General features: G+C 51.6%; 1 protein-coding gene across 1 annotated transcript in view; it reads right to left on the reverse strand.

The window, feature by feature from the left end:
* TESC (tescalcin) overlaps window positions 1-25,227 on the reverse strand; it is a 49,140-nt gene extending 23,913 nt beyond the window's left edge. The window contains 4 exon segments of the mRNA XM_045073600.1: window positions 953-1,022; window positions 24,019-24,165; window positions 24,168-24,354; window positions 25,213-25,227. Coding sequence (XP_044929535.1) covers window positions 953-1,022; window positions 24,019-24,165; window positions 24,168-24,354; window positions 25,213-25,227 — 419 coding nt within the window.
* Between the last annotated feature and the right edge of the window lie 1,928 nt (window positions 25,228-27,155).

A 27,155-nucleotide genomic window follows, 5' to 3' on the forward strand; every position in this document is an offset into this window, starting at 1 on the left:
GAGACAGGAGGCCACAGGAACCGTGAGACTCTAAGCTCTGGGAATGGAGGCTTTGAAAATACAAAGTATGGGATTAACAACATGCTTTTGTTCAGACAGACAAGGGAAAGTGGATATTTCATCTGTCACTTTCCATAAAACTAAGGTGAAGATTAAGTCTGTTCACTAAGAGAAAGTGTCCCCTAAATTATTCAAATGTTTGTTTTGAACTTCAAAGACTATAACCTTCAGACCTTGAATATTTATTTTAGGAAACTACATCTGTTAGATGTTGTGGTAGCATGCTGTTTACTTTGCATTGGAAACTCTGCTTGCTACAGTCTGACTCCAAGCTTCCTGGCCAACTCTGTGATGACCCAACGTGCTAAGTGGGACGTCTCACTAACCTAGTTCCAGATAACTCAACCAGCATCTAAGACTGAACACACTCTTCTAGGAGAAGGAGTATAGATTAAGGCATTCCCCTTAAACCTACATAGCTTCTACAAGATTAGCATTAAAAACACAATGTAGGATGGCCAGTTTCCTTGATAGAAACCAGGAGCTGCTCTGACCATCTTGCCTGAGGCTGGAATGGACCGCTGAGAAGAAGCAGAGTCAGGAGACATTCACCAGACCTTCAACATCGACCTGGGATTCTAAACACAGAGGCCAGGAGCACGTCCCATTTGAGGAAGTCAGGGCAAGGCAGGCATGGCGGACTGGCCATGTCTCCACTCTGGTTAGACACTCCTGATGCTGAGAGAAACAGGTGTGGCTCTAGACTGGCTCTAGAACATCTCATCTAGAAGGGACCAAAACAATCACAACAACTTCGGGTTTGCTGCAGGAAATGGGGTAACCCAGGAGCTCTTCTAGAGTCACTGCACACTCAGAGAAAGAAAGAGCTGGAAAGAGAAATCGTCAAAGGCCGTGGACATGCCCAACGCCCGAACCCAACCGCAGACCTTACCGAATGGTGGGCTGGTCTCCGCTGAGCTGCTTAAACCGCCGGTGCAGCTGCTCGATCTGGTCTGAGGAGACTGAGAAGCAGGGGAGGGGAAGGAGGGGGGGGAGGAGGGGGAGAGAAAGACAGGAAGACATCAGTGACCCCCGAACTTGGAAGCTACCAGCATGAGGCTGGTGACACTCTTCCACCTTCCCGTTCCACCGTTCCCCTGCCCTCCTCACTCGGCCAATACCGAGCAGCACCAGAAGAACCACCCTACAAAGGGTTTCCCAGTCTTCCTGGCAAGGCACCTCTGGGGTTATTTGTTCTGATCCCCTTGGCGATACAACTTGGGCTACTAACAGCAGCCCCCAGGACCGTACCAATGGGAACCAGGTCATTTGCCCCTTCCCCAGCCTGCTAAAGGGATCCCAGCCATTCTTCTGACTTCCTCCCCTCCCACTTCTGAAGACAGGCGTCTTCCTAGATGAGCAAGGGGCTTCAGAGGGTCAGTCTCATATGGCGAGACAGAGGAGTATGGAAGGGAAAAGTGGCTCAGGCTGGTGCTGGGTGATTTGGGAGACGCACAGGGAGACACAGGAGGAGAATCTGGTGCAGAGAGGGAACTAAAAGGAAAAGAAATAGGATCTGGACAATTATGCTGTACATGATGTATGATCTCAATCATTCTAGAAAACCTACATGCCGGAATTTTTCTTAAGAACCCTTTCAAAGCCAGTGGGCCATGTTTCTTCCACAGATGAGACGGGCCCTAGTACATTCCAAGACTCATAATGGTTCCGTCCACACAGGGCTTATCTTATGAGATGCACAGTATGAAACACTGACCTGCATCTTTTCCCTGAAGCCCCAGCACAACCCTGTAGGGGAGGAGATACCTTTCTCTCTGTCTCCTAATCTGAGGCCTGCAGCTCAGAGTACTTTCGACTGCACAACTGGGCATCAGTGGAGCTGGGATCCATCTCCCAAGCCTGCCCTCACCTGCTACTCAGTATCTCCTGTCTGCCCATATATTTCAGCATGCAAGGCCTTACATTTGATTCCTGGGGACTACATACAGTTCAGGCAGAACCTTCCCAACGGGGGCTGGACTGATAAACAGCCAGCCCCCTCTTCCTTCTTTCCAATGCTTTCCCTGCCTTAAACACCTTTTTTCCTCTTATTACAGAGGCAGCTAATTTTGGGGACCAGCTGGTCATCTCATTTCTTGTTGGGATTTTTTAAAAGAATTTTTAAATTTTATTTTCTTTTTAAAGATTTTATTTATTTATTTGACAGACAGAGATCACAAGTAGGCAGAGAGGCAGGCAGAGAGAGAGGAGGAAGCAGGCTCCCCGCTGAGCAGAGCACCCGATGCAGGCCTTGATCCCAGGACCCTGGGATCATGACCTGAGCCAAAGGCAGAGGCTTTAACCCACTGAGCCACCCAGGCGCCCCATGAGTTTTTAAAAAACATTTTATTATTTATTTTCCAGAGAGAGAGCGCACGAAAGTGCACAACCAAGGGGAGTGGTAGGCAGAGGGAGAAGCAGGCTCCCTGCTCAGCAAGGAGCCCAATGTGGGACTCTATCCCAGGACCGTGGAATCATGACCTGAGTTGAGGGCATACATTTAAAAACTGAGCCACCCAGGCATCCCGTTTAAAGAATTTTTTAAATCATCTCTACACCTAGTATGGGGCTCAAACTTACAACCTCAAGGTCAAGAGTCTCATGCTCTACTGACTGAGCCAGCCAACCACTGTGCCTTTTTTTTTTTTTTTGGTCTCAGGCTCAGGTTGTGTCGCTTCAAGAATCTGCAGCTCAGAATTCTCCAGCCTCCCTAGAAGCTATTGTTGCTGAGAAAATACTCCTTATGACTGCCAACTGGTACTGAGGCTTTGCTAAGTGCTGGATGTCCATCTCCACACTGTAGCTCATCTCTTCCCCATGACCCCCTGGGATAGGACTGTATCCCTATTACAGATGTAGAAACCGCCCCTTGGAGAGGCTGATAACTACCAAGGGCAATTACCAGCTTTCTGGAGGAGGATATGGCCATTTACAGCACACACGTCTCAGCAAGGTTGTGTGTATACTCGACCACCTTGCAATTCCGCTCCTGCGTACGTACCCAAAAGAAACACACACCTGTGCTCATCAGAAAATGTACAGATGGAGGTTCATGGCAATACTATTTCAACAGCCCTAACCTGGAAGCTATCAAAACACCCAGCAATGGCAGAACATAAAACGTTACAGTGTAGTCACGCAATACAACAGGATACAGCAGTGAACAAGAGAATGTGTTGTAACTTGGGTAAGTTTCAAAAACACAAAAATGAACGTCTGGATGGTTTGGTGGAGCTTGAGACTCTTGATCTCAAGGTTGGGAGTTCAAGCCCTACATTGGGTACAGAGATTACTTTGAAAAATTTTTTAAATCTTAGGGGCACCTGGGTGGCTCAGTTGGTTAAGGGATTGCCTTCAGCTCAGGTCATGATCCTGGAGTCCCAGGATCAAGTCCCACATCATGCTCTCTCCTCAGCAGGGAGTCTCCTTCTCCCTCTGACCCTCTCCCCTCATGCTCTCTATCTCTCATTCTCTCTCAAATAAATAAAATCTTAAAAAAAAATTTTAATCTTAAAAAAAAAAACCACCTTAAAAACAAGCAAAAGAAGTCAGACAGGAAAGAGCATGTACTCTAGGATTCCAACGAAATAAAGTTCAAAAACAGGCAAAACTCATCTATGGTTTTAGAAGTCGGGATAGAAAAGCTATATTCAGGACGATTCCAACTATAGGACATCCTGGAAAAGGCAAAACTATGAGGACACAAGAGAGATCAGTGGCTGTCAGAGGTCACAGGGGTGACGGATGAATAGAGTAGAAGGTTTTCATAGCAGTGAAAGGATTCTGTAGGGTACCACTGTGAGGAATGCCTGACAGTACATATATCCAAACCCACAGAACCTACAACCCCAAGATGGAACCCTAATGTACACAGTGGACTTGGGGCAATGATAACGTGTCATGTAGGTTTATCAACTATATCCCACTCTGTTGGGCGGTTATTGATAATGGGAGAGACCAAACTTGGGTTGGGGTGGGGATACACGAAAACTATACTTTCCCCTGAATTTTGCTATGAACTTACTAAAACTTCTCTAATAATAATGATGATGATGACATCCTCTAAATATTTTTTTTAGAGGGGAGCAGGGGGAAGAGAAAATCTTAAGCAGGCCTCACACCCACGGCAAGCCTGATGTGGGGCTCAATCTCACGACCCTGAGACTGTGACCCAAGCTGAGACCAAAAGTCGGAACACTTAACCAAATGACCCACCCAGGCACCCCTGTCTTAATTTTCTAAAAAGAGAAGTCAGTATAAGAGTTACCCCTGAGCGGAGAGTAGCAATTTGAATGGGATAGGAGGGGGCCCTCTGGGTACTGGGAATATATTATTTCAAGTTCATGATAACATTTGCTCATGAGTGATACACTTTTCCATACATGATACCACAATAAAAGGTTTACATGCAAAATTCAGTAATTTAAAAAAAATCAGTAATTCTACTTGACAAAAATTTGTCCTAAAAACAAAAATCCAACAAGAACAAAACATGAATATATATAAATGTACTCATTTTTATATTCTTTTTTTTAAAGATTTTATTTTTAAGTAATCTCCATGCCCAATGTGGGCTCGAACTTAACAACCCAACCCTGAGATCAAGAGTCGCAAACTCTACGGACGAAGCTAGCCAGGTGTCCCACCTTCGTATTCTTAACAGCTTAAAAACTGGACTCAATCTAAGTGCTCACCAAAAGCAGATTGGTCAAATATTTTGTGGTATACTTAGCCAATTAAAAAAAAAAAGCATGTTGCTTTTGAAAAGTGACAATTGCATATCTGACATGAAAATATATTCCTCATGTGATGTTCTTCAAAAACAGCTTTGCTGGGGCACCTGCCTGGCTCAGTTGGTACAGCATGAAACTTTTTTTTTTTTTTAAGTTTATTTATTTGACACAGAGAGAGAGAGAGGGAGCAGGCAGGAGCAGCAGGCAAAGGGAGAGGGAGAAGCAAACTCCCCGCCGAGCAGGGAGCCCAATGCGGGGCTCGATCCCAGGACCCTGGGATCATGACCTGAGCCGAAGGCAGACGCTTCACCAACTGAGCCACGCAGGTGTCCACCTGTCAAGCATGAGACTCTTAATCTCAGAGTGGTGAGGTCAAGCCCCCCATTGGAGACTACTTAAAACAAAAACACAACAGCTTGCTACAAGAGCAGCATGACCTCATGCTGGGGGAGATATGTAGACACATACAAACGTGCATAAGTAATAAAAGGAAATCTGGATTTATTTTCCCTGAAATAATAGTGATGGTTTCCCCCAGTAGTGGGATTAAAGGGTTCATTTTGCTTTGACTCATCTATATTTTCCAAATTTTCTCTAATATGCAATGCATCATTTATTAGTCACGTAAATGGATATTTTAGGCACACAATATGGTCCCATATGGGACAGCCCAGGGATCTCGATAACATCACTCTTGATGACTCATCGTTGGTGGTGTAGCTTGTCCTGCAAACACACGTTCTCACTTAATCCTTTCTACAACCTGAGAACAGACAGACGCTCCCACTTTACAGAAGAACGCATGGAGGATCTGAGGGGCTGGGTAACTTGCTGATGCCTACTGAACTTGAAAGGCAGACCCAGGATTTGGGTTCAGTTTGTCTGGCAGAAAGTGTGTGGATTCAGGTTTGTTCATCTGCTTACTGATGCCCCAGGCAACCTCCCTTTGTGTGATCAATGGCCGCTCCCAGCACTCAATCACAGATTAAAAAAAAAAAAAAAAAATTACAGTGATCCGATGAAAAACAGCTCTCAGAAATTACAGCCAAAAATGCTCCTCAACGGCCTCTATGACAGATGAGTTACCTTCAAAATGATGCTAAGTGACAGAGGCCAGTCACAAAGGCCACCCAGTCACATGATTCCATTTATAGGAGACACTCAGATAGGCAAATCCGAAGTAGACCAGGGCTTGCCTGAGGCTGGGGAAGAACGGAGAGTCAGGCTCATAGGTACTGAGCTGCTTCTGGGAGGGATAAAAGGGTTCCAAGTTAGATTGTGGTGATGGGTGCACAACCCTGTGGCTATACTAAAAACTATGGAGTACATGTTAAATGGCTGAAATGTACAGAATGTAAATGACATCTCAATAAAGCCATTAAAAAAATGAATTATGGGGTGCCTGGGTGGCTCAGTGGGTTAAGCCTCTGCCTTCGGCTCATCATGATCCCAGGGTCCTGGGATCGAGCCCCGCATCGGGCTCTCTGCTCGGCGGAGAGCCTGCTTCCTCCTCTCTCTCTGCCTGCCTCTCTGCCTATTTGTGATCTCTCTCTCTCTCTCTCTCTGTCAAATAAATAAATGAAAAATCTTTTAAAAAAATTAATTATGTTCCTAAGCATAGAACCACAGCAGCTGACATTCATTGAGCATTCACGGAGTCCAGCCCTACTCCTGCTAAGCTCTGGCTCACATAACCCTCTCTATCAATCCTATTGGGTAAGGATGGCTTTTAGCCCCATTATAGAGATGGGAACATGGAGACTTGTCCAAGATCACACAGGTAAGAAGAGGTGTATAAACCAGAAATCGCCATAGGCCGGGTTCCTCTCATGAAGCCTCCAGCTGCTTTCACGCAAAGTGTGAGCACACTCACACACATGCACACAACCCTTCCTGCAGTGCCTAATTGAAAACAGAGGGGTGAGGAAAACAACCTGTCTTCGGTACCCAGATTCCTGGGGCCAAGAGCTCGGGCTCAACTTAGATGACAGTGACAGTGGGAAGAACGTCTGGGGCCTCACGAAGTGACTTTCAAGGCACCCTCGGGTCTGGGGTCCCCCAGAGGGTCAGTCTTGTGGGCACCTGCTCCGCGTGTGCGTGGCCCCCTTGGGGGTTCCCAGGATGGAAGATTTTCTTGTTTCTCTGTTCCTCTCAGCCCTTTCTCCAGGTCCCCAGGAGATCACAGTTGCCGTGGAGACAGGAGAGCCACTTGGGTGCACAGGCACGGTGACCTCATTATCTGTGGCTTTGGATTTCAACCTGAGGGTTGGTTTCACACCCGACAGTGGCTGGTGGGAGTTTAACTGGCCCAATCTCTGTGTGTGTTTGTGGGGGGTGACATGCTACTTTGTATCAAAAGCTTAAATCAGAAAGTATCTACCTATATAGTAAGTCACTAGCCGCAGGCGGCTGCTAAGCCTTTGCAAGGGAGCAGGATCAGGGACTAAAATACACAGCAGCTTCCAAAGACTTAGTACAAAAAAGGATGTAAACTGTCTCAAAAATTTTTGTACCAGTCATACACTGAAATACCTTAGGCATAGGAGGATAAGTAAAAACATTGAAGTTAACCTCATCTGTTTCTTTTTTTAAACATGGCTACTAGAAAATGTAGAATTACCTTACAGACACAGCTTCCAAAAAATTTAGCATTATCCCACCTTGCACTGCATTTGTACTGGACAGCGCTGGTATCTGGGCTTCCAACCAGCAACCTGGTCCCAAGGAACAAAAGCCGAGGACCTCAGACAAGTGTACAGAGATAAACAAGCAGAGTCATCATCACAGACTCTAAAATAGTTAACACCTAGGGAAACGGTGAGCCACAAGGAAACCGGCTGAAATAAATCCTGGAGCATCCTGAACACAGAATACTACACAGCCTTCAGAAACACGGTTAAAATACTTAGAGGGATTGGGCCTCTGCCTTTTGCTCAGGTCATGATCTCAGGGTCATGGGATCGAGCCCTGCATCGGGCTCTCTGCTCAGCAGATCCTGCTTCCTCCGATCTCTCTGCCTGCCTCTCTGCCTACTTGTGATCTCTCTGTGTCAAATACGTAAATAAAGTCTTATAAAAAAATAAAATAAAATACTTAGAGGGGTGCCTGGGTGGCTGCACTGGTTAAGCGTCCAAGTCTTCAGCTCAGGTCATGATCTCAGGGTCGAAAGTTCAATCCCCGTGTTGGGTTCCACACTGGGCATGGAGATTACTTAAAAATATATGTATAATGGGGTGCCGGGGTGGCTCAGTGGGTTAAGCCTCTGCCTTCGGCTCAGGTCATGATCTCAGGGTCCTGGGATCGAGCCCCGCATCGGGCTCTCTGCTCAGCAGGGGAGCCTGCTTCCCCTCTCTCTCTCTGCCTGCCTCTCTGCCTACTTGTGATCTCTGTCAAATAAATAAATAAAACCTTTAAAAAATAGATATATGTATAAAATAAAATACTTAAGGGCACCTGGGTGGCTCAGTCTTTAAGCATCTGCCTTTGGTTCAGGTCATGATCCCCAGGTTGTGGGACTGAGCCCTGCGCCAGACTCCGTGCTCCACGGGAAACCTGCTTCTCTCTCTCCCACTCGCCCTGCTTGTGTTCCCTCTCTCGCTTTTTCTCTGTCAAATAAATAATATCTTTGAAAAAAATAAGATATTCATAACTTAGAACAACGTTCACGGGATATCACTACAGGGAAAAACCAACAGGCCACAACATCTCAGGAAAACGAAGGTTCACCATCACATCTGTGTACGCGCAGGAGTTCATAGGAAAAGACACACAACAAAATAGTGCGCCATTTCCAGGTGGCAGAATCCCAGGACATTCCTCTCTTCCTCTTGTCTCGAATTTTTGCTTATCCGTCCTCTCACTTTCCTGTGATTAACACGGTCCGCTTGTCTGTCCAGCGGGACAAGATCCAGTCCTAAACAGAACAAAACCCCACACGCGCACCAGCACGGACAGGCCTTGAACACATGAGGCTCCGGAGAGAAGCCAGGCCCAGGTCACATGTCGCCTGACTCCATTTATATCGAATGTCCGGCAAATCAAGCCACACAAAGTAGGTTAAGGGGTTGCCGGGGTTCAGGGTATGGAGGAATGGGGAGGAATGTAATGGGTCTGGGGTCTCTGCCTGGGCCTGGTCCCACCTGTCAGGCGTGGGGGGCTGGCTTCCAGCCCTGCTGTGCTAAGCATGGGGCCACCAGGCAGGAGGGGGGTCACACAGACCAAGAGGTTGGAGACAAGCCTCAAAGAGGAGGAGGCAGGAGATGGGGGGGTTCGAGAAAGGGGCATGAAATCCCCCAGGAGGCCCAGCCTCCTCCATCTGACTTGAGAAGAAATGGAGCATCAGCCTTCAACACCTCCATTATATGGGGTCACCGAGACTACTTGAGCCTTTATTCCCACGGGCCCAAGTCTGGGGACAAAGGGCACATAAAGTCTCGCCCGCGCCTTTGCTGAATCCATGCTGGCTCGCAGGGGTGCGGGAGATCTGACTGACCCGCCACGGTCCACCAGGGTCGCTCAGCCCTCTGACAGATGCCCCGTCACTCATTAAGAGACATTTACTGAGCACCTCTTGGCACCTGCTAGCGGCCAAGGGCGCCGACACGAATACCATCTATTGGAAATGGGCATCACCTTGCTGGGATCCAGGATAATAAATGTGGTGTCCGCTTGCCAAGGAGCACGGGGGTCAGAGAGGGAGTTCCAGTGCACACGGAGGGGTGGGAGGCAAGGTCCTGTGGGATCCTGAAGGCAAGGGCGAGGCCGGGAGGGCGAGGCTGGCAGAGGTGGGGTGGGAGGAGCTCAGGACACCGGGGTTCTTCAGCACAGGCAGAGAGTGGGCGGGGGACGGGGAGCAAGGTGGGGAGGTATCCGCGGTCACACGCACCGAGTTGAGGCATTCAGAATTCACCCCCAGCTCGCAGAAGTTGCTAAGGCAGGGGACAAGATTCCATGTGCCTGGTGACAGAACGGAGGGTGGATGCAAAGGACAGGACACAGGGGACCCAGTGGGGGAGGAGGGGGTTTCTGTGCTCAAAATGCAGTTGCAAGGAGCTAGGGTGGCTGAAGGTCTGCTCCTGTGCTAGCAGGAGCCAGCCAGCCTGGCTCCCCCAGGAGCCAGCCCCCCTCCCTCAGTCTCCCCCAGCAGTGCCACCCGGCACACAGGCCCCAGGATACTGAGCAGGGAAGGTCTCAGTGGCTTCTGGGGTGCCCATAGCTCTCCTGCTCACCATGTCCTGACTGACCGGCCAGGACTCAAGCCAAGCATGGGGCTGATGTCCCAGAACACAGAGGCGAGCAGGGTCAGACAGAAAGGTGGGCTGACGGCATGGGGCCAAGAGCTGCTGGCTGGGTCCCCAGCTCCACCTCCTACTAACCCGTCTCCCTGAGAACGCCTCCTCCTCCCCCGTAACACGGAGAGAATAACAGCGACACCCCGCGTGGCTGTTCACACCCCAAAGAACAAGACACGTCACACACACGCGATGCACAATGGTGGGAAGGTAGGAGCACCCACACGTCCATCAGCTGGTGAGCAGATGAACAAAACAGGGTGCACGCTGCTCATCGGGGCAGGTCACACAGACACCTGCTGGCCCACAGCTGAGCTGGGAGACACAACGGAAGAAGCCAGATGTGCAAGGCCACCGCGGTGCGCTGCCATGTACCCAAAGCTTCTGAAATACGTGAACCCACAGGGACAAAAAATAGGTTTGCGGATGCCAGAAATGGGGGTGGGGGTGTGGATTTCAGGAGCAGCTAATGGGCCTGAAGTTTCGTTCTGGGGTGATGATGTCCTAGAACTGGATGGTGGCGACGGCTGCACTTAATGCCCTAGAACTGCAGGCTGGAAAACGCTGAAGATGGTCAATGAGAGGTTATGTCAATTTCACCCCTGTTAAATAAAATGTCACATTCATGTTGCAGGGGACCTGGCAGGGGGAGCGGAGGCACCAAAGTGGCCACGAGAGCAATCATGAGGACCCTAATGACTCTGTTGTACCCACCGGGCACCCCAGCTGGCTTCCAGCTTGGCTGGGCTTGGGAGGGAGAAGGCACTTTGCCTGCTGCCTGGGGCTCCAGCGAAGCAGTGACTCATCCTGGGCCTCCGGAGGGAGGAGGAGGGAGAGCAGAGGGACAGCCTCCGCAGCCTGGAAAGGACCTGCCCCCACACACCCGCCCGCTGCCCTGAAGATGCGTCCGGTGCCCAACGCCCCGCTTCTCTCCTTCCCCCTCGCCACGCGCCCAGCCTGTGCACATCACAGAGCACGCCTCGCTGCCGGGATTTTTAAAAGAACCAAGGCCCTCAGCCTTGGAAAGGAAACAATCAAACCCAACTCTAGTGTCCAAAGCAGAAGCAGCAACAAGAAGGTCAACGGATGCCTTCTCTCCAGCACCTTCGAACCCTTTACACGCAAACGTCAACCTTTCTGTGAGCGCGAGAGCCACAGGATCTGGGTGGGAGCTGCCCCCGGGCCCCGACCAGCATGGGGAGGGTCTTCATTTTAAGCTCAGATACCGAGGGTCTCAGGAGGATCTCGGCAGGTTTTTTCCACCCAGAAGGAATCCTCCAACTCCCAGGATGGGAGGAGAAGCAGAGACAGAATGAAGTGGCTTGACTTTAGCAAAGATCCTCTCATGAGCGATGAGACGACTTGGAACACTGTCAGAGTGGGTGGGCAGGACTCTCGAAATCACAGGCTGTGCTGTGCTCATCGACGCTCACCTTCCCACAGCTCTGCTCTGTTCTTTGCCATTTGCCTTATAGCAGCAGGACTCACTGCCACGTGCTAGCATTTCCTCGGAGGGGGGAACTAAGCCGAATGCTTGGCACACATCATTTTATTTCGCCCTCACCCCAGGGCCTGCCTCGGAGGGTGGTTATCACACCCCCTTCACAGACAAACCCGAGCCTCGGAGAGATTAAGTCATTGGCTGAGATGAGCGGCAGAGCTGGGGTTTGAACCCAGGTCTGCAGCACTAGAATGTTTTCACACAGCCTCACGCTTGGGCTATGCACCCCAAGGGAGGATGGGGGGGGGGGACAATGAACACATAGCATTCATGTCACTAAAGAGACAAAGAAGTCTCCATTTTAATAAAAAGACTAGGGGCGCCTGGGTGGCTCAGTGGGTTAAAGCCTCTGCCTTCAGCTCAGGTCATGATCTCAGGGTCCTGGGATCGAGCCCCACATCAGGCTCTCTGCTTAGCAGGGAACCTGCTCCCCCCCCCCACCGTCTGCTTGTGATCTCTCTCTCTCTGTGTCAAATAAATAAACAAAATCTTTTTTTAAAATTTTTAAAAATAAAAAGACTAAAGATGGGGAAGGGACGAGGGACGCCGGTTCATCAGTAGAGATGGGAAGAGTGGGCATCTTTTGGACCATCTAAGGAACTGGTTTTCACATCCTTCCAGAGCAATCTTCAGCTCCAGATTTAGACTGGGGGCACATCAAGTAGAGAGAGGCTTAAGTAAGGTATGAAGGCTTACTAGGTAAAGAAGTCCAGTTCCTCCTATGTGGAATGAACACATTCCCCATTGCCCTACAGACCCCTGAAACCCTGGATAAAAGGAGAAAAACCTCCCTAGGGCCACCAACCCTGCAAGGGAGGGGGACCCAACAAGGTCAGAAGCCAGAAAGGAAAGCACACCCAGCAGGGCAAGAGTGCCAGACGCTGCTGAGGTGACCCTGGGCCATCAGCTGTGGCCTTGGTTCCCTGTAAGGGAGAAGTGAGACTTCTATCCAAAGCTGAGACAGAAGGGTACCAGGGTGGTACCTCCATCAGTGGAGCCTCTGACTCTTGATCTCAGCTCAGGTCTTCATCTCAGGGTTGTGAGTTCAAGCCCCACATCGGGCTCCATGTTGGGTGCGGAGCCTACTTAAAGAATAAATAAAAATAAAAAGCTGAAGCCTAAAAGACCGCTTCCCGATGTGAGATAGGCTAGAGAAAATATTGCCTACTGCCTCAGAGAATCGGCGAGGAGAAGACCCTGCCAAGGAGGTGGCTGGGCCCAGAAGAAAGGGGGAAGTCTCCAGGAGGAATCAAAATGCCATGTCTGTGCCATGCCCAGGGGAAAACGCCAAACCTCTGTGGCACAGGAAAGCCAGATTGAGGACCTACTATAAAAAATGTTTCTAGACCAGTGACAGCTCTCGGGAACTTAACACAATAAATGCAAAGCACTGTGTGAGGTGCTTCTAGAACCCAGGGACTCTCATGGGAGAGGTACTTTAGGTAAGCTCTCCCCCACTTGGTTTGGCCTCGGCATAGATCTGGAGCTGAAGACCGTTCCAGGAGGATGTGAAAACCAGGGGAGAAAGTCCAATCAAACATGAGCTCAGAATCCAAAACCAAACCACACCAGCAAATGAACCCCTGGAAGGAAGGACCAGCAGACACAACTAACAAAAGGAATGGAACCCTTTTTGTTTTAAATGTTTTTTTTAAAGATTTTATTTATTTATTTGACAGACAGAGATCACAAGTAGGCAGAGAAGGGGCGCCTGGGTGGCTCAATGGGTTAAAGCCTCTGCCTTCAGCTCAGGTCATGATCCCAGGGTCCTGGGATTGAGCCCCGCATCAGGCTCTTTGCTTAGCAGGGAGCCTGCTTCTTCCTCTCTCTCTCTCTGCGTGCTTCTCTGTCTACTTGTGATCTTTGTCTGTCAAATAAATAAACAAAATTAAAAAAAAAAAAGATTAAAAAAAAAAACAAGTAGGCAGAGAGAGAGGAGGAAGCAGGCTCCCCGCTAAGCAGAGAGCCTGATGCGGGGCTTGATCCCAGGACTCTGGGATCATGACCTGAGCCGACATGACATGACAGAGGCTTTAACCCACTGAGCCACCCAGGCACCCCATTTTTGTTTGTTTGTTTTGTTTTAAATATGTTAACAGCACCATGATCTAGTGGGCTTTGTTCTGGAGTGTTTCCATATTTGCAAACCAAAGGATACATGACACTAACAAGAGAAAAGATAAAGGGCACATGAGCCTATCAAAAGATGCAGAATTAACATCTGACAAAATATAATACCCATTCATGACTAAAACGCTCCACAAAGTGGATTTAGAGGGAATATGCCCAATCACAATGCAGTCCGTATATGAAGAACCCACCGCTAACATCCTACTCAACAGTGGAAAACCAAGAACTCTTCCTCTACCATCAGGAGAAACAGAAGGTCGTCCTCTCTCACCACTTTTATTCAGCATAGTTCTGGAAGTCCTAGCTGCAGCCATCTGACAAGAAATGCAAGGCATCTGAACTGGTAAGGAAGAAGTAAAGCTGCCACTTTTTGTAGACGACATGATACTCTACACAGAAAACCCTAAACAGTCCACCACAATGCTATTAGAATAAATGAAGTCAGGGACGCCTGGGAGGCTCCGTCATCTAAGTGTCTGCCTTCAGCTCAGGTCATGATCCCAGGGTCCTGGGATTGAGTCTGGCACTGGGTTCCCTGCTCAGGGGCGAGTCTGCTCCCCTCTGCTCCTCCCCCTGCTTGTGCTCTCACAGTCTCTCTCATAAATAAATAAAACCTTAAAAAAAAAAAAAGTCAAGTCCCAGAGACAGAAGGTACAGCATGGAGGATAGAGACAGTCATACCGTAATGACACTGGGTGGTAACAAGTGGTGACCACACTTATCCTGCTGAGCACAGAGCAGGGGCTGGCAAATCACTCTGTTGCATATCTGAAACTAACATTATTCATCATGTATACTTTAATTTTTTAAAATAAAACAATTAGGGTGCCTGGCTGGCTCTGTCAGTAGAGCATCTGACTCTTGATCTTGGGGTCATGAATTTGAGCTCCATGTTAGGGGTGGAATTTATGAAAAATTTTTTTAATTTTAGGGGCACCTGGGAGGCTCAGTCATTGGGCGTCTGCCTTTAGCTCGAGCCATGATCCCAGGGTCCTGGGATTGAACCCCACATCAGGCTCTCTGCTCAGTGGGAAGGTTGCTTCTCCCTCTCCCATTCCCCCTGCTTGTGTTCCCTCTCACCCGTGTCTGTCAGATAAATAAATAAAATCTTAACTTTTTTTTATTTTAAAAATGAATGGCACCCCAAGAGGGTGAAATGGAAAAAACTATATAATAAATGTTAAATTACTACAAATAATGAAAAAACACTACTCTATGACAGAAGCAGCAACTCTAAAAACCATTTGTAACTTACGAAATGTTTTTTATATGTATTTCATAAGCCCTCCGGGGGCATCTGGGTGGTGCAATCAGTTAAGCGTCCAACTCTTCATTCCAGATCATGTCTTGATCTCAGGGTCGTGAGATCGAGCCCCACACATCAGGCTCCACACTCAGCGCAGAGTCAACTTAAGACTCTCTCTCTCCCTCTGCCCCTCCCCACAGCTCGCTTGCTTGTTCTCTAAAATAGATAAATCTTTTAAAAAAATAAAGTAAGTGGCACCTGGGTGGCTCAGTTGGTTAAGTGTCTACCTTTGGCTCAGGTCATGATCCCAGGGTGCTAGGATCAAGCCCTGCATCAGGCTCCCTGCTCGGCAGGAAGTCTTCTTCTCCCTCTCCCTCTACCCCTCTCCCCTGCTCATGTTCTCTAATAAATAAAATCTTTTTAAAAATCCTCAAAAAATAAAAATAATAAAAATGAAACAAAATAAGTCATCAAAATTTATAAACTTAGGGGCAGCAAAACTGTAACAGCTAAAGAGAGCATTCATGAATTGGAAGACAGACCTAAGGGGCACCTGGATGACTCAGTCATTAAGCATCTGCCTTCAGCTCAGGTCATTATCCTGGGGTCCTGGGATCAAGCCTCTGCCAGGAGCCAGCTTCTCCCTCTCCCACTCCCCCTGCTTCTGTTCCCTCTCTCACTGTCTCTCTCTCTCTGTCAAATAAATAAATAAAATCTTTAAAAGAAAAAAAAAGAGACGGACCTAAGGAAATGACTCCAAAGACAGCAAAAAGCAATAAAACAATAGAAAATATGAAAGAGAGGTAAACAGGCATTCAGGACAGAATGCCATGACCCCATCTATTTCTAATAGGAATTACTGAAGAAGAAAATAAAGATAAGCAGTGGGGGGAATACATTCATAATATAAGACACAAGCCTTCTTTAGAAGGAAATACCATAAACCATGCCCAGGGAGGATAAATAAAACAAATCCACACCTAGACACAGTGCAGTAAAAAAAAAAAAAAAAAAAAAAAAAAATCCCAGACATCTAAAACAGGTACAGAATCAGACTTCTACCAAAAAACATCAATTAGACAAGAGAGCTGACTTTCTCAACAGCAACAAGAGACCAAAACCAAAGTGCTGGGAGAAGATATGCAGAATTTTTTACCCAGATCAATGATCGACTGTGTATGCTGGCAAAATCTAGACATTTTCAGACAAAGTTGATAACTCGCTGAGAGTCACTGAAAAAATCAGTGGAAAGGTGTATCATGTAAGAAAATGAAATCTATAAGGAAAAACTTACAAGAATTAAAAGGGTCTGCATAAAACAATAAAAAAAGAACCAATGCATAGGTTTTAAAAACGTAGAAAAAATACTGGAGAGTGACAAAAATTAAAGCATGTTAAGGTCCCTGACCATCAGCACAGGGAAAGATAAAACTGGACCTCAGGCATGTCCAAGATGGCGGCCATGTTAAAAACATGGAAGGAATTCGTGAAGTTAGAGAATGTCCTTAAGAGGGAGAAAGGCAGCCAGCTTCTGTACAGTTCCTCATCAAAACTATGAGTACTTGCCAACAACTACTGAACACCTACAATGTGTCAAGAGCTTTACTAAGATGCTCACTTAATCCTCACAGTAATGAGGTGACACATCCCCAATCAGCAGATGAGAAAACAGAGGTGTGGAGGCCAAGGTGGTTGCTCTGAGACTAAAAGGTGGTCCACAGTTTAAGCCTTTACTGTCTACTGATAAAGGCCATGGTGGGGTGGGAGGGGGGACAGGGCAGTGTATATCCATGTGGGACCCTGGCTGCCATCTTGAGGGATGCAGGTAAGGACAAGAGAGCCCCTGGGAACAGCGGGTGGGAGAGACATGCTGGGAGCTCCCTTGGGGCTGGCCACTGGGATCCCAGCATGAGGCTGAGGTTAGAAAGGACATGCACCGGCAAAGCCATCCACCCTAGCAACCTTCTCACTCCATCGCGGTCCAGGACTCAGCCATGTCCATCGTGAAGTCTCCTGCTGGCCACCCGCCCGCCCTCCGGAGGCACCAGATCCCCGAGACCTGAAGGAGCCTTCTCACCTCCCAGGACACAGAAGACCCACTTCTGACAGCCTGCCCATCCACAAAGGTCACACCGCTGAGACAACAAAGGGCCTTTTTGTCCTCGTGCTTAACGGTGGCTGCCGCCACCAACGGAAATCACCCACTCGACCTTCTGGCTTTATGAATTAATAATAAAGTTGGAACAGGAGACGGCTCGCAGGCCAGGGTACCTCTTCCCCCCCCCCCCAACCCCAATCACCTTGCCTGGTGTCCCCAGCACGGGCACCAGGGGGCCCTGCCTTATCTCCCCAAAGCTGTGAGCCAGAAATGCCTTATTCCCTTGGCTTTGAGACAGCAGATACTGAAGCGCTTTGCGAGAGTAAAGGCATCTTATCAACACTCGAGGTATTCTGTCTGTGCGACTGGGCCGTATGGCATGTCTGAGCATTGATTACATTCTGGGCTGCATTCCGGGGACCATTAACTCACACACACAAAAAAATATCCTGCCAGTATGGGGCTGGGGGCGGGGTGAGAAAGAGACGCATAAGGGATCTGATTACTACTAATCCGCACAGCGAGGAAGTCTTGGAGTGCACTGCCAATTACTTTCATGCAGAGAAAACACAAATTCTCCCTCTGAAACAGACCTGAGCCACCCAGGAAGACCTCAGGAAAAAAGAGGGGGCTACACATTCCCGCTCTTCCTCCCAGAGCCCCTAACTCCCCTCACACTGCCCCCCCCCCCAGCCTGCCTCCCTGGGGACAGCTCACAGTTCTAGAACTTTCCATAACCTGATACCAAGCCTATCTGCCTCGAGGTCTAATTCTCCCCCTTCCACCGTAGTAAGCAAGTGTATTAATGAGGTCACGGGGTGACAGTGTTGCCCCTCCCAGATATACAGAACCTTTGTCTCGGTCTACATCGTATGGGGTCTGGGTCACCTGGGGAAGATGGAGTTAAATTTGGGTTCCGCATTCTGCATCCAAGTGACCGGGAGCAGTCCCTTCAAAGGTCCGGGCCTCAGTTTCCTCATCTTTAAACTGCCATATACTATAATGGTGAGAAGAGCCAGCCCAGCCACAATGCAAAATATCAGCATGGGCCAGAGCAGGGTGATTTGGGGTGTCCAGCAATGAAGTTCACTTGCCACCCGGCCCTTTTAAAAGCTTCCCAAAAGGGACACCAGGGTGGCTCAGTCCATTGAGTGTCTGCCTTCAGCGCAGGTCATGAACTCGGGGTCCTGGAATCAAGCATCCCACATCCCACTCCCTGCTCAGAGGGAGCCTGCCTCTCCCTCTCCTGCTCCCCCTGTGTGTGTTCTCTGTCAAATAAATTGTTAAATAAAGTCTTAAAATAACATAAATTTAAAAAACAGAAGCTCTCCCAATCCGCCTGCAAGTTTCCATACTGTGAGCTCCCAGGGGAGGCTGGGTCCACCGGGCCTCCCTCCTCTGATCTTCGCCACTGTGCCCACACCACTGGACCGTTTCTGCCCAGTCTGCACGGAGATCTCAGCCTCGGGGGGACCGACCCTCCCCAGACCTCACAGATACCCTATTCCTCCCTGCTCAGGAAACAGTTTTTCGTTTTTGCTAAAGAAATTGTTTTTCATTACTCTCTTACTAAGATATGGTTTACATGCAATGAAATTCCTCTTCATCGTTTTTGAGAACCCGATGGGCCCTGGGGATCTGCTCCCACCTCACCCCCAGCCCCAGAGCCACAGACACAGTCGTGCACCCTGTTTCCTGGGGCCTAGAGATTGCTGGTTGATAACAGCCATAGTCCACCCACGGGAAACAGGAAGGGAGCCAGGAGGGTCTGTACTGGCCCGTTTGGCTTAACATGCCTCAGTGGGGGACAGGAGGAGCTCAATAGTAAGGGCCAGGATGCCTGCACCCCCGGAGCGCCTGGAGGGCAGGGAAGGTGTCTCTCCCCCCAACCCCCACCCCATGCATCCAGAGGGAATATGGCACATGGCGAACAGGCGGAGACTGTGGTCTGCGGCCCCTTGAGATCTTTGCAACCAGCAAGGAGTAACCAGCAGCAGCAGCCCAGTGGAAAATGGGGTGCCACCCCCTCCAGCCGGCACGGGCCACCCAGGCCTCTGGTCCCCCGCCCCAGTGAGGGGGTCTGGGGATCACACCAGAAACGGAGTCCCAGTTCCAATTCTCCAGAGCGTGTGGCCTCAGGCGCGCGGCCTGCTCTCCGCAGCATCCGCGCCCTCCTCGGGAAAACGGGAAGCCACGGTGTTCCTGGGGGCGCTGCTTCGGCAGCTGCGGGTAAGCTGCCGCGCTCAGCTCTGTGTTTGGCAGATGACAGGCGCCTGGTAAACACACTCACTGTCAACATGAAGAGGTCTCAACTCCAGATCTGGGACATTGTTTTTCCTTCTTCCTTCTGGCAGCTTCTTGGCATCTACATAGATATGCCTGTGGGGCTGTTTTGGAGCCTGGAGGAAAAAATAGACCCTCCACCTTTCCCAGAATCCTCCACTTATTATTTCCTTTCCAGCCCCAGGAGCAGGCATGGGTAGGGGTGGGGTGGGGCAGGAAAGGCCACCGCCAGGCCAGCTCAAGGTGGTGAAGGCGACCAGGCTTCCGTGAGCGACCCCCCCCCCTACAAGGGCCCGGTCTTCCTGCCGGGGGGCCACTTCACACCTTGGGACCCACGCCGGGCTCCACTGCCTTCCTGCTGCGGGAGGAGCGTCAGAAAGGCCAGCGCCCGTGTTTAACGTGCATTTCAATGTTCTAGGTAGGCCGCTTTCTTGGCTCAGCAAAGATGTCTGGGAAGACTTTTAGGTTTGAAATCAATCAGTGAGACTCTCCCAGGCAAGAGGAGGGGGGTGTGCAGCTCTGTGGATGCCCTGCGTGGGCTGCCTTGAGCTCAGGCCTATTTTTGGTGGGGCTGGCTCAGCGCTGAGGCCCACAGGATGGTGCCAGGAGGGCTGGTGCGGCCACGGCCACGGCCACGGCGGGCTGCTGGGGTGGCATGAGGTGTTCCTCCTGGACCCACGCTCCTAGCCAATACTCTGGGTTCTAAAGACCCGGGGGTCCCCGCCTCGTCGGCATGAACCCGTGTTGTAAGTACCACACCTGCATACTGAGGTGAACCAGCCACCTTCTCCCTGCTCTCCGGAAGCTCCAAGTTCCGAGGGGCAAGTGACAGAGCTGACAGCTCTACTGCCATGCACTGTGCGCTGTAACCACGCAGGGGCTGCGCGAGTCTCCAGGATGCGTGAACCCTCGAAGTTTGGATGGAGAGCAGGCAGGGTGGCTTCCGGAAGGGAGCAATGGCTGAGCGAGCCCCAAATGAGGAAGAGAATGGACTTCGTCAAGAGACAGGGTTAAGAGAACACATTTGCAATCTGAACCTGGCTGGTGGTTGCACAAGTGCCCCCTTACGTAAACCCCAGATTATGCACAGTCAAGTGAAGTATTCTCCAGGTAGAGGGAATGGCTTGCACAAAGGCCCCGAAGTGAGAAAAACTGATGTGCAGGCTGTTCCCCTGCCCTCCTGCCTTCCTAGAAATCCGAGGCAACTCGGCACAGCGAAAGCACAGTGTTGGCAGGAAATGGGCTTGGGGATCCTCGGATCCCCTACTCCCCCCACTCAATGACCTGGGCAGCTGCAAGCAGGCTGCTTTGCCTCTCCAGGCCTCAGTTTCCTTCTCTGTAAAATGGCCACATTGCCACCTTCCACAGAGGGTTATTATGAAGATTCCACTGAGTGCATCCCAAGCGCTCCGCACAGAGCCTGGTGCCCAAGGAATGATGCACAGCGTCCCCGTCCTGTGCTCGTCCTGCTCATCGGCTCCAGAAGGAGTCCTCAGGGAGGGACCAAGCGGACTCTTCAATTTAGGGACCATCTGGGTTCCTCGAGGAGGCAGGGGGAGCCCCGCAACCTTGCAGGCACAGCCTGTTCCTTGGCTGCCTGGGTCTCAGGCAGAATGCTTCCCAAGGATTCTTGCAGGAGCAGGGTTCTGGGAGCGGACCTTCCAGGCCAAGACGACTACTTCACACACATACATACATCACCTTACTGAAGCCATATAACCACCCCAGGAACCAGAGGGGGACCCCGGCTCTCAGAAGGGCAAGGACTTGTTTAAGGTCATGCAGCTGGGCAGAAGTGGGACCAAGCTTTAACTCTTGGCTTTGGTTCACAGTGATACAGACATACAAATGGGTTTAAAAGCATGGCCAGTACCACTAACACTTGCTCCAAGCCATGTACCTAGCAAGATCCTTTAAGTCAGCCCCCCCCCCCCAGCTAAGCCTTGGACTATGGCAGCAGCAGCATCTCATACAATTCTCATTTATTGTCCTGAAAATCTTCCCACCACAGGGCCTGGTCCTCCCTAAAGAAATGTTTCTTTCCCTGGGCACCTGGGTGGCTCAGTTGGTTGAGCGACTGCCTTCGGCTCAGGTCATGATCCCGGACTTCCAGGATTGAGTCCCGCATCGGGCTCCCAGCTCCTTGGGGAGTCTGCTTCTCCCTCTGACCTTCTCCTCTCTCATGCTCTCTCTCACTCATTCTCCCTCAAATAAATAAATAAAATCTTTAAAAAAAAAAAAAAGAAAGAAAGAAAGAAAGAAATGTTTCTCTGTCCTTCCCCAGACTCTCACACCACTCTGCATCTCCCCTCAGGAACATCAGCTTCTCTGGGTCACCTCTAAATCCCCAAGTCCTCGGTCCATAAATACTTGCTGAATGGGTTCAAATGCCCAGACTCTGCCAGCTCCTTTCAGAGGACAAAGGGGAACTTTCCCCCTAAAGTTCAAGGAACTGGAGGTATTCATTCTCCCCTCTAGTCTGATCCCACACCCCCTTCCCTGGTGCGCCCCCGCCCCATCTCCTTTCCCCATTTGGGGTATGAAATTGGAGTCCAGGGCAACTAGAAGGGAAGCCTCCTCAGCCACTTGTAGGAAGGCTACAGGGGGAAGACTAAGCATCTGTCTTCCCCCACGGGAGATTGGACCCAGGAAACAGACATGAGTCCCAGCATGCTCTGTGGTCCTATCGCTTGTAAAACTCACCACCAGATGGGAGTCCCCCCAACTGCCTGCATGTGGGGGTACCACCCTGCCAGCAGAAAACCCAGCTGCAGAGGTCCCGGACTTCCACCAGTGCTGATCCGAGGTAGAAAGAGCTCAACTAACAGAACCAGGGGAATCCCAGGAAAGAAAGAGGGGAATCCTACCTCCTCTGTCATGTGAGCCTTAAGGTTGAACTGGACTTAAGACTTCCTTTTTTTTTTTTTTTTTTTAAGGTTTTATTTATTTGAAAGAGTGAATGAGAGAGAACATGCACAGGAAAGAGAAAGCGGGGGTGGGGGGGGAGAACAAGCACTCACAAGAGGCAGGGGAGCAGCAGGGAGAGGGAGAAGCTGACTCCCCACCGAGCAGGGAGCCAGATGTGGGGACCGATCCCAGGACCCTGGGACCATGACCTGAGCCAAAGGCAGATGATTAACCAACTGAGCCACCCAGGTGCCCCTGAACTTGAAACTTTTATATTCACACACATTTCAAAATGAAACTATAAAAAAATTTACAGCGAAGAGCTCACTCCCTCTCTGTCCCCTCCACCCAATCTGCAAGTATGCACCCTTCTTACTTTCCTGCGGAAGCTTCTAAGATCCTTGATGCAAACAAACCAATTACAAATATATGCTCTTATCATTTTTTTTTAAGCGTTCCAAGTTGAATACACTACAGTTTTTTTTCCTCTCCAGTCACAGACGGTTCTGGGATTGTACATGGGAAAACATAACATGTGTATGTGATGTATGAGTGTGTATACACACACACACACACACACACACACACACCAGGTAGAGGTGCTTTCTGTAATTTTCTCGCAGTTCTGCAGCGGTCACCTTTCAGCCTTGGCACAAGTGGCTGGGTCAATCCCTACCCGCACCCAGATGGTATTAGGGACCTGATTGGCTGCCCTAAACTCAAAGCAGGTGCCAGGAGCCAGCCAGCCCCTTCCTTGAAATACTATCTGCAGCTCCTATCTCCTGAGCATCTAGCAGGTACTAGCAGAACTTCCATTCTAGAGAGAAGAAAACCCAAAGATGAAGTGACTAGCCCAAGGTCACACAGCCAGGAGGTGGCGTTGGCAGGATTCACATCCCTCTGTCCGGTTTGCCCACTCACCTGGCCTCCCTGGGTCTACGGTCCACACTCCCCTTCACAGCCGGTGGCTGAGCCCAGCACCCCGAGGTCGGAGCCCAGGGTCAAGTTCCCAGTCCCAGTGGACTGGAGAGGACAAACGCTTCCACCGTCACTTCCCTGCGGTCAGGTCGGCCCGCGGTGCGGCCTCTCCCTGCTTGCAGCCTCGGGCCGGATGCAGGTCCCAGGAGTGCGGGCCAGCTCGAGAAAGGTCGCCGGGCTCCGGTCAAGTGCTCCGCGGGCGCTGCCAGCTACCCGGGGAGGTGGACCCGCCTGCACCCACTTCACAGACGGGAGGACGAAGAGAGGCGCGGGGGCACGGGCTCTCCCTCCCGAGGTCACCGGCCGGGGAACGCCGGAGCCCGGCTGCCGCCCAGGTCCCGCCGACTTCAAAACTTTCCGGCCCCTGCGCTTCGCGAACCCGAACGACTTCCAGGTGCGGAGCGCGCACACCAGCTGCGCCGCACCGGCTCTCGCCCTCCGAGCCCCGGACGCCTTCCCCGCCCTGCCCTGCCCTGCCCTGGGGGGAGCCCGGCCCTGCTCCCTCCTGGGTCCGCAGTTCCCAGGCCCGGGGGTTCCGTGCCAACTCCGCGGGCGCCGAGGCTGAGCGGCCGCCGCACTTACTCAGCATCGCCGCGGAGCTCCTCGCCGCAGCCTGCAAAGTGGCCGGCGGGGACCCATTTGCAGGAGGGGGAAACTGAGGCGCGGAGAGGGTCAGCTACTGGCCCAAGGTCACACAGCGCGGCGGCGCGGAGCCGGGCGAGCGGCCATGGGCTGGGAGCCCCGAGCCAGTCGCCCGTCGGTTCCCGCCCGTGTCCCCGCGGGATACTCACAGCCGGTCTTGCCCACGAGCTCCCGCACCTCCTCGGAGGCGGAGTGGGCAGCGCCCATGGTGCCCGCGGCGGGGGCCCCGGGGCGCGCGTGCCTCGCAGGCCCCGGGCTGGCGTCGACTGCGCAGCGGCCGGTCCGGCCTCGGGTCCACCGCGGGTCGGGACGCCGGGGACAGGTCTGAGCCGCGGGTTCCGCGTGGGGCGCGAGTGCGGCCTCTTATAGCGGCGGAGGGCGGCGCGCCGCGGTCCTAGCGCACGCCGGTTTCGCTCACTGCGGGGATGGGGGAGCACCCGCCCCGGGCCAGAGACGGCGGGGAGGGGTGGAAGGGAGGGCGCGACCTAGATACCCACCGCCAAGGTCCCCCCCCCCACCCCGTTCCCCGTGCAGCGGCCGTGCTCTTCGCGCCTCCCCGCCTCCGCACCCCTGCGGGCTTTGGAAAGAGGCGGGTGCGAACAGAGTTGGGGTGTAGGTGGGCGGGATAGGACCCCGGGGAGGTTCCATAATCACCCCCACCCCGGTTCCATCACACATCCTCCCGGATCTCAGGAGGGAAACTCACCTGGGACAGTAAAGAAATACAGCCAGCATTAATTAACTCTCTGCTGAACAGCAATAAAGGTAATATAATAACAGTAATCCACCTTAAACGCGCACGAGGTGCTTCGCTTGGCTCATTCCAGGAAAGCCCCTCGGCCCCTCCCCAGCGCCCTGATGGAGTGGACACACCACGTGCCCCAGCGGCCCGCCCAGGAGCTTGGGGTGGGGGAGTTTTCAAACTGGAGGCGCAGGCAGCTTCCTGGCCCCACCCCCCACCCCCATTCTGGCTCTGGCAGGGCCCTGGAGGCTGCATTTCAAGCTGCCCAGAGAATGTAATGCTGGTGTGGTTCCCCTAGCCTCCTGGGGGAAGTTTGGCCTTAAGTTGGCTTGAGGAATTGAATTCTGTGGTCAGGCTGGAAGACCCCAGCCCGTCCTGCCACCTGTTTGACCATGATTCCTTCTCCTTAAAATGGGGACGATAATAGTAATGAGATGTCCATCGGAAGGGTCTGCCATGGGACAGGGCACAAAGTGGCTGCTGTGGAATCCTGTCCAAGCAAGGAACTGACTCTCAGAAAGGTCACACAGCCAGGGCAGAAATTCAAAGTCAACATTTTCTGGTTCTCAAGGCCAGACCCTTGCTCTCCGCGGTGCCTCACGGTGCGGCCATCCATGTTTGGACAGTAGTCAGTTTTATGTCCTGGGTGCCAGGCTCTGTGACAGTGCTGGAGTGTGGAGGCGGGCATGAGTCCTTTGGTGCTCACAAAGACCTGGGTGGGCCCACCTACATCAGTTTCACAGGGCACTGGGGAGGGGATGCTGAGAACCAATTACCACTACCTACAGCCTGCGAACCTCCCTGGGCGGGGGGGGGGGGGGGGGGGGGGGGGGGGTGGTCCTGAACCCAGCCAGAGCTGCAGAATGAGCCCCCTGCCCGGGGGAAAGTTCAGCTGCCCATGACACACGGTTGGCATTGAAAGAGCTGGAGAAGCACCTGGACCAGCATTGTAGAAGCACCCCTGGGCAGGCTGAGGTGGCCAAGCTCGGGAAGTGGGGGCTGTGGGGCATCAGCTGGTCTGAGTTAACTGAACCCAGGGCTTGCATTTCAAGGCAGAAGGAACTGAGACACCCAGACTGGCCTCAGGGTCTCGAAAGGACTTCTGACCCCCTGCAAATGACCCACGACTGCTGAACACAATTTTATTCTGATGTAAAATACCATTTCCTGGAATTTTATTATATTAAATTATCCAAGGATTCAATGATGGGGCTTGCTGCCCAAGAGATTGAAAATAGCGTTTTCAGGCCCGCACCGTCTCCCCCTTGGCCGAGCTGCTCCCGAAGTTACAGACAGTGTAGGTGGGTGGGGAGGAAAGCCCTGGGACCCTGCTCTGGGGCAGTGGGGGATGGGGGGGTACATAAGGCTGTGCTCTGCCCTTCAGTGATCACAAAGAGGACCCCAGTGTGGGGAGGGTGAAGGGAGCCTGTCTTCACTCTGTGACCTGTCTACACTGGCACCTTCATCTCGGACCCCACTGACCACTGTCGGCTCCTAGAGTCCTGGCACCTGCCCCCTTGGCCTGGAACTCCCTCCCCCTCTCTATTCCTATGGTTGGGGCCTCCTCTGCAGACCTCAGTGTAAATATCACCTCCCCTGAGGGGCCTCTGAAGGCCTCCCTCCACCCTCCTGGGTCTGCTGCTGAACCAGCCACCTTCAACAGTGAGCAGGGAGGGGGAAGAGGGGAGGGCTGGGGTATGATGACCACGGGGAACTGGTTCCTGATGGCAAGTCTTGGAGTAAGAATCAGGAGCTCCGTGTGGCAGCGGGAAGGTGGGGAGGCCGAGGCACCGTCCGGGGGTTTGTTGATTCACTCATTCGTTGCCCATTTATTGAGGCTATGCTGTGTTCAGGCACCTGGCTGGGCCCCGGGGCCACAACCAGGAATAATCAGGAGCCACACTTCAGCTCCTAAGGAACTCCTGGAGGAATGGAGTCAGACAGACACACAGGAGGTGACAAGGCAGAGAGGTCAAACAAGGGCTGACTTGGGCCCAGAAAGATCTGGAATGTTCAAGCCAGAACGGTCCATGAAAAGACTCTGTTATCCCTTAAACAGAGCTTCTGGGAGTCCGTGATCTCCCCCCAACCACAGACCCAAACGGACAGGCCAGAAGTATGTACCAGGCAGACAGCTGTATCCGTGAGATGTGGGGGGCCCTGGATTCTTGACCCCCTGCTCTGGCCATGATGCACATACGCAGCAGGGACTCTGCTCACAAAGCCTGCTGCTGCCTGTTCCAGGACGTCACGGCTTTAATTCAATCCTAGCAAAGGCTCTGTCGGCGTCAGAGCAGGAAGGAGGTCTGGAGCTTTGCGTGGGGTCTGGCTGGGCTGATTGCATCTGCTTTCTGGAGTCCTGTAAGAGGGGCACCCCATATGGGGATCTTTAGGTTCCCATCACACAGCGCGACCTTCTAAGGGCTGGAAAACACTTCAGTCCCCAGGCAACGGCCTCTCTTCTCCCAGAGGAACTGATTAAAACCAGTGCCGAGATTAGAAAGGCCCGTACCCTGGAGTCCGTAAAGGGCATCGGCACCCAGA

This window comes from Mustela putorius, unplaced genomic scaffold, assembly GCF_011764305.1.
Source record: "Mustela putorius furo isolate JIRA1106 unplaced genomic scaffold, ASM1176430v1.1 tig00537248_pilon_pilon_pilon, whole genome shotgun sequence".
Classification (NCBI taxonomy): Eukaryota; Metazoa; Chordata; class Mammalia; order Carnivora; family Mustelidae; genus Mustela; species Mustela putorius.